Source organism: Hyla sarda, chromosome 5 (assembly GCF_029499605.1).
Source record: "Hyla sarda isolate aHylSar1 chromosome 5, aHylSar1.hap1, whole genome shotgun sequence".
In the NCBI taxonomy this organism is placed as follows: Eukaryota; Metazoa; Chordata; class Amphibia; order Anura; family Hylidae; genus Hyla; species Hyla sarda.
This window is the reverse complement of record NC_079193.1, coordinates 302,275,919-302,288,715: the sequence shown is the minus strand read 5'-3', so window position 1 is coordinate 302,288,715 and position 12,797 is coordinate 302,275,919. Positions and strand designations below refer to the sequence as shown.

Sequence of the window (12,797 nt, the reverse complement as noted above, 5' to 3'; positions counted from 1 at the left end):
AATATAAATGACACAAAAAGAAATTCTAAAAAGTATATAAAATAGAAATATGGGTTGGGGTTAATTTTATTATTCTATTCATGGCCAGCTTTAAATGGCATACAAATCTGCATATGCCTACTGCAATGCCTGGTTAAAGATGGAAAATACACATTAGGTACTACATCCAATCATAATCAAACATGCACGGTACAATATTTGGATTTTAACCTGTTTATCTCCCTCTTCCTATTTAGATGTCAGCTAATGTGAAATGTGCATGTTCATGGGAGAATAAGAGGAAAAGATCCTGGCCAACAAATATCTAAATGTATTATAACAAATATGTTAACGTATTATATTCCAAAGGTTAGAAGGTTTGTCCTACCCAATGAAACATTAAGGGTAGATTCAAACGTGTTGTAATTTTCTATGGCGTATTTTCCTACCCATTAAAATCAATGGGTAGTAAAATCAGCTGCAGGAAGTACGCAGCAAAATACGGCACAAAACCCTAAAGGGAATCGGTCATCAGTTTCATGCTGCCTAAACTACAAGCAGCATAAAACAGCGCCAGACTCTCTTATTACAAATCAGGTAGGATATAGTTGTTCTAGGTGAACATATCCTGCTATCAGTAACAAAGTTTCAAACCAATTCCAAATGCATGCATGCGTATGTGTTAAAAACATCTAAGTGATCTAAACTACTACAACCATGCAAGAAAAAAAAAAGTAAAAGTATGAAACTATTAATATCTGCACAGCATTCTTGCAGGAGAAAAAAATTTATATTTTTATTAAAATCTGCTTAATTTACCTCCTCTTCATTTAGCTAGAAAAAGCATTTAAGAACAGTCAGCAAAATAACTTAAGAATGACAAAAGGCAGCATAAAAGATATACTGAACCATATATAATGTGCTCGAAAACGTGATGTCATTTTTTTGTGCACCATATCTTAATATTTTCCAAGATGATATGGTCTATGTAGAGCAAGTGAAGCAGTGTTTCCTAACCAGGGTGCCTGCAGACATTCCAAAACTACAACTCCCAGCATGCCTGGACAGCCTTTGGCTGTCCGGGCATGCTGGGAGTTGTAGTTTTGCAACACCTGGAGGCACCCTGGTTGGGAAACACTGATGTAGAGCTATGTTCCCACATTTTGTTAATCAGAAATACTTTTTCTACAATACTTTTCTTTGCTTCTAAATTTAGGTTTCAGTGTCCATAAGCCCATAAATATGTTTTTCTATGTAACTAAGCATTCTAAATTTGAAGATAAAGGCATTGCTGAGGGTATTCATGGTAATGCCAAAATATTTCAGCTGTTAATGGTGATAAACGTTAAACTAGAGAGGGTCCAACTACTTGGAGCTCCCACTGTCACTAGAATAGGGGACACTAATGACTGTTTTTCTCCACCAACACATCCACAATGATGAAGAAATGTATGAGGCGGTGTATGAGCATAACAGAAATGTATGAAGAAAAATAAGCCTTAGATGGTGGGGGAGGGGGATCTAATTTATAAGAAATCCATCTGGTGTTTTTCCATAATGTAAGTAAACACAGTGCCAGGTAGCAGTTTAAAGCTAAATATATTGTGATGCCAGTAGCATTGTTTAAAACCAATAACAAATGCATGCAAATGCTAAAAACATGCTAAGATCTACATGATCTGTATGAAAAACCTCACAAGTATGCATGTGAAGGCGCTTCTACCCGCTACCTGGTGCTGTGATTTGTTACACAATGTAAAACAAAACTGACAAATACCATTAAAGGAAAACGGTCACCAGTTCACCCGCACTTTAACCCGATGCACAGGGTTATAGTGCGGGTGAACAGGAGACCGATGCGGTGTCTCGGACTGCTATACCTGCCTGCAGTCCAGAGCCCTGATCCCCCAAAGGTCCCCCCTATTCTAGCGCTGGTCACGTGAGCGCTCGTGCCTACTGAGCGCTCACGTGACCAGCGCTTATGAATATTTAAATCTAGCCGGCGGGCCCGCCTCAAAGCACAAGTCAGCGATGGAAGAGGGGAACCTTTGGAGGAGCGGGGCTCCGGACTGCAGGTAGGTATAGTAGTCCGAGACACCGCATCGGTCTCCTGTTCACCCGCACTATGATCCCGGTGTATCGGGTTATAGTGCAGGTGAACTGGTGACCGTTTTCCTTTAACCCCTTAAGGACTCAGCCCATTATCACCTTAAGGACTCAAAACAATCTTCCTTTTTGCACTTTAGTTTTTCCCTCATCTTCTAAAAATCATAACATTTTGCACCTAGAGATCCATATAAGGGCTTGTTTTTTGCGTCACCAATTGTACTTTGTAATGACATTACTTATTTTATAACATAATCTGTGGCAAAACAAAAACAAATATATAAAAAACACCATTTTGATCATTATTAGGGCTTCCATTTCTACACAGTGCACTTTACGGTAAAAATGACACCTTGGCCCTGATTTACTAAGAGTGTTGTGTAGGTTTCTTTGTGGGTTTTAATTCCCTACAATTTAATTTCCACAGTATTTACTAAGGTTTCCCTACATTTTGCTTTTTTTTTTTTTTTTTTTTACACATGCTCTGATCTGTCTGGTTTTCCTCACCTCAAATCCACCACAGTTTATGTGGCAACCTTAATAAATATGTTGGGTTTTTGTGAAAATGTCGGGAAAACGCCCCTTTTTCCGGTGGCCACGCCCCCTTTTCGGGTTTTCTTAGCAAAATGGAGAGTTAGTCTGGCGCACCTTATCTTTATTTTGTAGGTCCTTATGGTTACAGAGATACCCAATTTATGTAGGTTTTATTTATTTTACTACTTTAAAAAAAATTATAACTACATGCACCAAAATTAGTATGTTTAAAATGGTCATCTTCTGACCCCTATAACTTTCTTATTTTTCTGCGTATGGGGCTATATGAGGGTTTATTTTTTGCGCCGTGGTCTGTAGTTTTTATCAGTACCATTTTTGTTTTGATGGGACTTTTTGATCGCTTTTTATTAATATTTATATGGTATATGAAGTGACCAAAAGTTCACAATTTTGGACTTTGGTATTTTTTTTAACGTGTTTAGCTAACCTTATATTTTAATAGTTCGGACATTTACGCACGCGGTGGTACCACATATGATTATTTTTTTTCTTTATTACATTATTTTATTTAAAAAAAACTTTAAAGGGAGTGATTCAAACTTTTATTAGGGGGGAGGGGGTTTATTCACACTTATTCTCTTATTTATTTTCCTATGCCATGCAATCTTTTGATTGCATACACTAATCAATGCTATGCCATCGACGGTGCCCGGCATTAGCCGTGGGTCCTGGCTGCCCGTAGCAAATGGGACAAATGGGGTTTAACCCATTCTCTGTCGTGAGAACAGTTTAAACCCCATTAGCGGGACTCCGGACATACAGGTTAAAGAGGTTGCCCAGAATTTTAAAAACACAGCTGCAATCTAAAAAAATTAAATAAAAAAAAATTATCAGCACCTAAATGGAACTGAGCTGTAATACCAGACACAGCTTGTGGAAAGATGTTTTGCTGTTTCTGAAAGAAAAGCTGCTATATTTTTCCAATTCTGGAAAATTCCTTCAAGAACTATGGTAAATATAACAGTCACAGTGGCAAACTACTAAGCCTCTGTAACTGCACAGCACAACATTAAAGCGCAACTGTCATAATTTTTTAACCCCCCAGACTACTACAATGTTGTTACAGAAAGGGAGCGTAGCCATACGCCGCTCTTCCTTCTTTTATAAGAGCAGTCAGGCACAATCGGATAGACATGGCTTGGGGTTCGCAAAGCCCCGCCACGCCTATCCTCTCTTTCAGCGATGGGACCGCTGTTTAGTAAGAGACAGCGCATCCACAGAGCATTCACCCCTCCCTGCCTCTAGTACTGCACATGCGCACTGAGCACATAGACGGTGGAAGCGCGCATTTGCGGTGTGAGGGAGCGAGCGGTTGCTCTGTCAATGCAGGGCGGAGGCGTGCGCACGTCAGAGCTGGCAGGGAAGGGGGCATGCGCTGTGGATGCGCTGTGTCTTACTACACAGCGGTTCCAGCGCTGAAAGAGAGAAAAGGTGTGGAGGCGGCGGGTCTTTCACAACCCCAGGCCACGTCTATCCGACTGTGCCTGACCGCTGAATAAATGTATTTATAAGTTATAAAAGGAAGAGTGGCGATAAAGGTATTGATTGCTACACTCACCTTGTGGACATCTGTAACAACATAGTAGTAGTCTGGGGGGTTAACAAAATATGACAGTTGCGCTTTAAAAGCCCATCTGAAGCCAAGACAGAGAAAACAGGAAGCAGAAATCAGTCCTGAATAAAAACATTAAAAAAAAACTAGATATAGGAAGAATGGCATTACTCACCTGCTTTTCAGGATCTATGGCTCCGGAAGCAGCAACTGTCAGTTCCAGTTCCTTTTCTCTAGAAAACCATACATCTCCATAAATAAATTGAAAGAATTTAAACCACTTTAAGGGGTATTGTGGAGCTAAAAGAGCTCACTTGTTGCCAATCCCTGCTGTCAAGCAATTCCAAGTCTCTGCTTGACACACAGTATATGTCTGCTCAATCAATCACTGGCCGTAGCATTAACCCACCTCAGCTAGAGATTGACAGGGTGGGCATTCCCTGTATGTCCAGAAGAGACCAGGAAGCACTTGGCGGCAGGGAGCGACATAATCAGAACGGCACCAACAGAGGATCAATGGCAGATAAGTGCAGATTTTTTTTCTTTATCATCCCACTCAGCTCTCTTAACCAGTGAAGGACCCAGGACGTACGCTTACGTCCTGACACCCTGGTACTTAAGGACCCAGGACGTAAATGTACGCCCGTGGGAATCTCAGTCCCCGCCGCGCACGGGGCGGGGACCAGACCGGGGTGACTGCTGACATTGATCAGCAGGCACCCTGCGCAAATGCTCAGGGGGGGTCACATCAGACCCCCCCCCACGTCAGCGATCGCCGGTGAATTCACAACGACGATTTGCCCAGATTCCGGGTCATATGGGTCTATGGTGACCCGTAATATAAAGGGGGACACCCACTATCCCCCTGAAGGGATAGGAGTGGGATAGGAGTGAGGTGGCAGGGGTGCCACCCCTCTTATCCCTGGTTTTGGTCGTCAAGAAGCGACGACCAATAGTAGATCGGGGGCGGGGGTTAACTTTCGGTTTCTCCGTTCTGCCCACCCACAATCGGTGGGGCAGAACTGGGAAACCGACAGGGACCGGCGCCGAAGGTCCACTTACCCATCGGCGGCAGCAGGCGACGATCCGCGGCAGAAGAGGACGGTGATGCGGCTCCCTGCCGGTGAGTTGCCTAGCAACATCTGGAGGGCCACAGTTTGAGACCATTATACAGTGGTCTCTAAACTTTAGTCCTCCAGATGTTGCAAAACTACAACTCTCAGCATTCCCAAACAGCAAACAGCTGTCTCGGCATGCTGGGAGTTGTAGTTGCATACCTCCAGCTGTTGCATAACTACATCTCCCAGCATGCCCTTCCGCAATCAGTACATGCTGGGAGTTGTAGTTTGGGAACAGCTGGAGGCACACTGGTTGGAAAATACTGAGTTAGGTAACAGAACCTAACTGAAGGTTTTCCAATCAGTGTGCCTCCAGCCGTTGCAAAAGTACAACTGCCAGCATGCACGGTCTGTCAGTACATGCTGGGAGTTGTAGTTTTTAAACAGCTGAAGATTTGCCCCCAATGTGAATGTACAGGGTACATTCACACGGGCGGGTTTACAGTAAGTTTCCTGCTTGAAGTTTGAACTGCGGCAAATTTTTCGCCGCAGCGCAAACTCCTAGCGGGAAACTCACTGTAAATCTACGCCTGTGTGAATGTACCCTAAAAACCCTACAATACACTAACAAATAATAAAGGGTAAAACACTACCTATACAAAAAACGTATTGTACGGCAGTGTTTCCAAAACGGAGCCTCCAGCTGTTGCAAAACTACAACTCCCAGCATTTCTGGACAGCCACTGACTGTCCAGGCATGCTGGGAGTTTAGCAACAGCTGGAGGGAATCACTGGCATAGAATACCCCTATGTCCACCCCTATGCAATCCCTAATTTAGTCCTCAAATGCGCATGGCGCTCCCTCACTTCGGAGCCCTGTCGTATTTCAAGGAAACAGTTTAGGGCCACATATTGGGTATTTCCGTACTGGGGAGAAATTGCACTACAAATTTTTGGGGGCTTTTTCTCCTTTTACCCCTTATGAAAAGGAAAAGTTTGGGGCTACACGAGCCTGTTAGGGTAAAAAAAAAATAATAATTTACACTAACATGCTGGTGTTGCCCTATACTTCTTATTTTCACAAGCGGTAAAAGGAAAAAAAGACCCCCAAAATCTGTAACGTAATTTCTCCTGAGTACAAAAATACCCCATATATGGGCGTAAAATGCTCTCCGGACGCACAAAAAGGCTCAGGAGTGAGAGTGCACTATGTACATTTGAAGCCTAAATTGGTGATTTGCACAGGGGTGGCTGATAATTGCAATGGTTCTGACATAAACGCAAAAAAATAAATACCCATGTGTGACCCCATTTTGGAAACTACACCCCTCACGGAATGTAACAAAGGGTATAGTGAGCCTTAACACCCCACAGGTGTTTGAAGAATTTTCATTAAAGTTGGATGGGAAAATGAAAAAATAAAACTGTTTCACTAAACTGCTGGTGTTACCCTAAATTTTTCATTTTCACAAGGGAAAATAGGAAAAAAGCCCCCCCAAATTTGTAGCACCATTTCTTCTGAGTAAGAACGTACCCCATATGTGGATGTAAAGTGCTCTGCGGGTGCACTACAATGCTCAGAAGAGAAGGAGTGCCCTTGGACTTTTGAAGAGAAAATTTGTCCGGAATTGAAGGCCACATGTGTTTACAAAGCCCCCATAGTGCCACAACAATGGACCCCCCCACATGTGACCCCATTTTGGAAACTACACACCTCATGTAATGTAATAATGGGTGCAGTGAGCATTTACGCTCCCCAGGTGTCTGACAGATTTTTGGAACAGTGGTCCGTGAAAATGAAAAATATAATTTTTCATTTACACAGCCTACTGTTCCAAAGATCTGTCAAAAGCCAGTGGGGTGTAAATACTCACTGCACCCCTTATTAAATTCTGTGAGGGGTGTAGTTTTCCAAAATGGGGTCACATGTGGGGGGGAGGGGTTCCACTGTTCTGGCACAATGGGGGCTTTGTAAAAGCACATGGCCCCCGACTTCCATTCCAAACAAATTCTCTTTCCAAAAGCTCAATTGCGCTCCTCCTCTTCTGAGCATTGTAGTGCGCCAGCAGAGCACTTGACGTCCACACATGGGGTATTTCTTCATTTACACATCCCACTTTAACAAAAAGTCGTCAAACACCTGTGGGGTGTTAAGACTCACTGTACCCCTTGTTACCTTCCTAGAGGGGTGTAGTTTCCAAAATAGTATGTATTTTTTTTCTTTTTGCTGTTCTGGCACCATAGGGGCTTCTTAAATGTGACATGCCCCCCAAAATCCATTTCAGAAAAACTCACTCTCCAAAATCCCAGTGTTGCTCCTTCCCTTCTGTGCCCTCTAGTGCACCCACAGAGCACTTGACATACACATGAGGTATTTACTTACTCGAGGGAAATTGGGTTACAATATTTAGGAAGATTTATCTCCTTTTACCCCTTGCAAAAATTCAAAAACTGGGTCTGCAAGAACATGCCAGTGCAAAAAAAATGAAGATTTTGAATTTTCTCCTTAAATTTGCTGCTATTCCTGTGAAACACCTAAAGGGTTAACAAACCTTTTGAATTTCATTTTGAATACTTTGAGGGGTGAAGTTTTTATAATGGGGTAATTTATGGGGTATTTATAATAAGAAGGCCCGTCAAACACACTTCAAAACTGAACTGGTCCCTGAAAAATTTTGATTTTGAAAATTTTGCGAAAAATTGGAAAATTGCTGCTATATTTTAAAGCCCTCTGATGTCTTCCAAAAGTAAAAAGATGTCAACTTTATGATGCAAACATAAAGTAGACATATTGTATATGTGAATCAATATATAATTTATTTGGAATATCCATTTTCCTTAAAAGCAGAGAGCTTCAAATTAAAAATGCAAAAAGGAGATTTTTGTTTACTAACCGTAAAATCTCTCTCTCGGAGGATCCATTGGGGGACACAGACCGTGGGTGTATGCTGCTGTCTCTAGGAGGTGTGACACTATGGTAATAAAAAAAAGTTGGCTCCTTCCAGCAGGATATACCCGCCTTCAGGCCCTGAGGTAATCAGTTTAAGTTCCAGAGCAATAGGAGAGGACCAACAGGTCAAAGGAAACGCAAACTGTCCGAGAACCAGAAGAAAAAACATAACTGAACACACCCTCGGACAGAGAAACAAAGGAAACCCCAAAAAGGGCGGGAGCTGTGTCCCCCAATGGATCCTCCGATAAAGAGATTTTACAGTAAGTAAACAAGGCCGAGGCTCTGTTCTGGAGAGCCCAGGAGCCACAACCCTGAAAGGAGGAATCTTCCCCTTACAGCGAAGGCTTCCAAAATGGTGGACCGAATCCACCGAGAAAAAGTGGCCTTGGAAGCAGATTGTCCCTAACGACGACCTTCTGTAAGGACGAAAAAGGAATCACACTGACGAAACAAAGAAGCGATGGAGAGATAAGACCGAACAGCCCGAACTACATCCAGCTTGTGTAGTAAGCGCTCCTTAGGATGAGAAGGAGCAGGACAAAAAGACGGGAGGACAATGTCCTCATTGAGATGAAAGGCCGAAACCACCCTAGGCAAAAAGGAAGGATCAGGCCGAAAAAAACTACCTTGTCCTGGTGGATCACCAGAAACGGAGAACGGCAGGAGAGAGCTGCCAATTCAGACACCCTCCAGATGGAGGTGATAGCAACAAGAAACGCCACTTTCCAAGAAAGGAGGCGGAGAGACACCTCTCTAAGGGGCTCAAAGGGTTCACCCTGGAGGGCACTCAGAACCAGATTCAAGTCCCAAGGGGGAGAGGGTGACCGATAAGGAGGAACAGCATGCGCCACTCCTTGAAGGAAGGTCCGGACATGAGAATTCGAAGCCAGAGGCCGCTGGAAAAGAATAGCAAAGGCCAAAACCTGACCTTTAAAGGGAACTGAGAGACAACCCCAGTTCAAACTCGACTGCAAAAAGGAGAGAAGACGGGGAACCGAGAAGGTTACAGGGGATAAGTCCTGAACTTCACACCAACGAAAATAAGACCGCCAAGTACTGTTGTAAATTTTTGCCGAGGAGGGCTTACGTGCCCTGAGCATGGTGTGAATGACTTGGGAAGAGAACCCGTGGGCCCTCAAAACCGCGGTCTCAACCACCACGCCGTCAAATGCAGCGACTGTAAATTGGGGTGGCAAAGAGGACCCTGAGAGAGCAGGTCCGGACGGAGCGGAAGACGCAGTGGAGCGTCGTCCAGGAGCCTGACTACGTCGGTGTACTACGACCTTCGGGGCCAATCTGGAGCTACCAGAATGGCGGGGATGTCCTCTGTTTTGAGCTTCCTCAGAACCCTGGGAAGGAGAGCAAGGAGAGAAAACGGAGAGGGCCGGAAAAATACGTTCCGTCCAGAGGAGAATTTTTGACACCTCGGCCATGCTGCCGAAAAGCGAGCGCCGCCATGCAGACTGATGTCGAGGTGTTGTCCGACTGGGTGCGGACAGGACGCGACAGAAGATGGGACTCCCAATGAAGAAGACAAAGAATCGCCCCCAGGTCCAGAATGTCTATTGGAAGAAGGGCTTCCCAGAGAGACCAGAGGTCCTGAACCGACCAATCCCTGAACACACCGCCCCAGCCCAACAGAGTGGCATCTGTCGTGACTACCTGCCCGTGGAGGGAAGGAATGGTCCCCCCTGAAGAAGAAGGGGGGAACGGAGCCACCAGAGCAGAGACTGACTGATCCGACGAGGGAGAGCAACCTTGCGATCGAGAGACAGAGGAGTTCTGTCCCATAGAGAGAGAGAGAATCGCCAGTTGAAACCTGGGCAACGGGTACGGTCTCCATGGCCGCTACCATCCGAACCAAGACTTCCATACGAATTTGGATGGAAACTGGGGCCTTGGCCCGAAGAGAGCGGACTCCAGACAGGAGCGTCAGACGGTTGTCCGGCGGAAGACAAATCCGGCCAGAGACCGTGGAGTGAAGTCTCAGAGGATCAGAGACTGGGTGGGAGAGAGAACCGACTCGTCTCGGCTGAACGTCCACCCGAAGCGATTCAGGGTCTGGAGAGTAAGATCCACAGTCTTTAGAGTCTGGACTCTGATGAGAGCCTTGATGAGAAGGTCGTCCATGTAAGGAATCACTGGAACTCCGCACGACCGCAACAGGACTATCACTGGTGCAAGGATCATGGTAAAGACCCGATGAGCAGTGGCCAGACCAAAGGGTAGGGCTACGAATTGAAAAAGCCCCTCTGGAACCGGAAGGCGGAGGAACCGCAGATGGCCAGGAAATATAGGAATATGAAGGTAGGCATCCTTGATGTCCACCGAGGAAGAAATGCCTCTTGTGCCCTGGATGCCACGGAAGTCGCAGAGAAGATGACGGTGAGACACTTGAGGCCCAGAACCGCCCTCCTGGGAGACCATAAAAAAAGGTGGAATAAAAGACCCCAAAAATATTCCCCTGTAGGAACGGTGACAATAACTCCCTGGGCAGGGACTAGAGGGCCTCCCGAGACTGCTTCCCGGAGAAGGAGACCGGGGTATTCGGGACTTCCTGAATGTGTGTGGTCCCGATGTCTCGAAAAAGTAAGAGACGACCTCCCACCCGAGAAAAACCTGCGGGTGGTGGCTGCACTCCATGTGGAAGTGGCATTGTGGTTACCCGATTTGGTCAGAACGGTTGGTGTCCGACTTCCAAGACGAACGCGCCCGAAACAAGGGAGACCTCTTGTCCCGCACAGGTGCCTGCCGAGACCCCTTATTGGGTCCAAAGGTCCGAAAGGACCGAAAAGAAGAGGACTTCCGCTGGGAAGAAAAGCAATCCTTATTTTGAGGCAACAAGTAACTTTTACCCCCCGTCGCCACAGAGGTAATCTCGTCAAGGCGCTTGTCAAAGAGACGGGTACCAGTAAAAGGCAACTCGCATCCGCATCCCACGCCCTAAGCCACATGGGGCGGCGGAGGGCCGCTAGGAGACCTACAGCAAAGGCAGCACAATGGACTGACTGCATGGAAGCTGTGCACAGAAGTCCCCAGCATTGGAGAACAAAAGCAAGATAGATCCTCCGGGGGGAAATCCCGCCAGGATACCCATAGTTGTGAGCACCACAACAAGAGGGCCTCGGACCCAGAGCCTGCTGCATCCAAGGCAAACTCCGCTAAGGACTCCACCGTCTGGTCTGTCGAGTCCTTGAAGGCAGCTGCACCTGCTGCACCTGCCAGCGGCAGTGTAGTAGCCTAGAGAGGCGGGAAATTGGTGGAACCATTGAGAGAGGGAAAACCACCTTAAAAGGCAAGGTCCTTGGCGAATGGGTAACGCACTTGAACCCTCGTTTCCATGCAGAATCCAGAAGGATGTGAAGTTCAGCGTGAGAGCTGAACCCTTGAGGTGCTGGTTGAGCACCATGAAAGGATACATCAGGAGTAAAGTCCGAAGATCCTGGGTCCTCTAAGTGAAAGGAGTCTCTTATGGCTGCAACCAATGAGTTCACCGTTTCAATTATATCCAAGCGGTCCTCTGAGTCAGATGCCGATTTGAAGCCTCATCCGCCTGTTCACCAGGATAAAGTGAATGCGTGAAGGCAGCCCTGGAGGGGGGCGACCCTGACCGGGTACGCGGCTCTGGCGTGGCAGAGCGGCGATTCCGGAAACGTCCTCTGGAGGAGCGACGTCTGTGACCAGATGACACGGGGAGGCGAGACCCTCGGAGTGACGCCAACGTCTACCTAGAGACTCAATGTAAAAGTCAGACAAAACACCCCTAGTACGCTTCTTGAGAGCGTGAGGCTTGTGGAAAAGAGGAGCGGGACCCACCAGAGGGCCGGCACAGGGCAGACCTCTTCAAGGTAGACACCATGTCACGTGAGACCTCAGCCACCACAAGGGGGACTTGAGTCAAGTCAGCCATATACTGGGGTAGGAAGAAAACCCAGGCTGAAGGGGTGGCCAAATCCACCGGAACTGTAACATCCTGGGAAGCTAGGGGGTCTGGGGGAGCAGTGGAGCAGGCAGAGTCAGTGGTCATTTTAGGAATAATATGTCATACAGACAAAATAGAAGACTAGTAATCTAGTTGTCAGTTTAGAGGGAGGAACAGAATAGCGTCCCCTATGACAGTAAAGTGTTAACCCCTGAGAGGGGCGTTCCCAGAGCAGGGGCACTGACCGATTGGCCCCTGCCACCTGGATTGCGCGCGCAGCGCTGATTGGAGGGCAATTCGCGCCTCCAGTAAGCTCCGGCGGCCCTGTGGGCGAAGCTATAGCGCCCCGGCCGCCGAAAAGAACCACAGGGCGCACATGTTAGCCGCATATGCGCCCAGGGGGAAGTGAGCGGGCGATACAAATATCCCCCGGCAGCCGTCTGCTGCCGAAGTGAAAGTAAGACGGCGCTTCATGCGCCTGACAGTATCCCGTTATTCACACACACCACTGCATAATAAGCACCTCCAGAGAGTTCCGACGCCTGGGGGCGGAGCTATGTAGAAGTCAGGGGCGAAGCACTAATGGCGCCCGCTCCCTGACCCGAGTGCACATGTCAGCAGCATATACGCTCGGGGGAAATGAGCGGGCGGCATACACACAGTGTAATAAAA

At 46.6% G+C, this 12,797-nt stretch overlaps 1 protein-coding gene across 3 annotated transcripts in view; it reads right to left on the bottom strand.

Moving 5' to 3' along the window:
• Positions 1-12,797, bottom strand: part of CSPP1 (centrosome and spindle pole associated protein 1) — a 92,464-nt gene that overhangs the window by 36,031 nt on the left and 43,636 nt on the right. For 2 of the 3 annotated variants that reach the window (XM_056522089.1, XM_056522090.1), the window contains one exon: positions 4,368-4,425. In XM_056522089.1, coding sequence (XP_056378064.1) covers positions 4,368-4,425 — 58 coding nt within the window. Of the gene's footprint in view, positions 1-798; positions 814-4,367; positions 4,426-12,797 lie in introns of all 3 variants that reach the window. The other variant, XM_056522088.1, reaches the window with a different exon arrangement.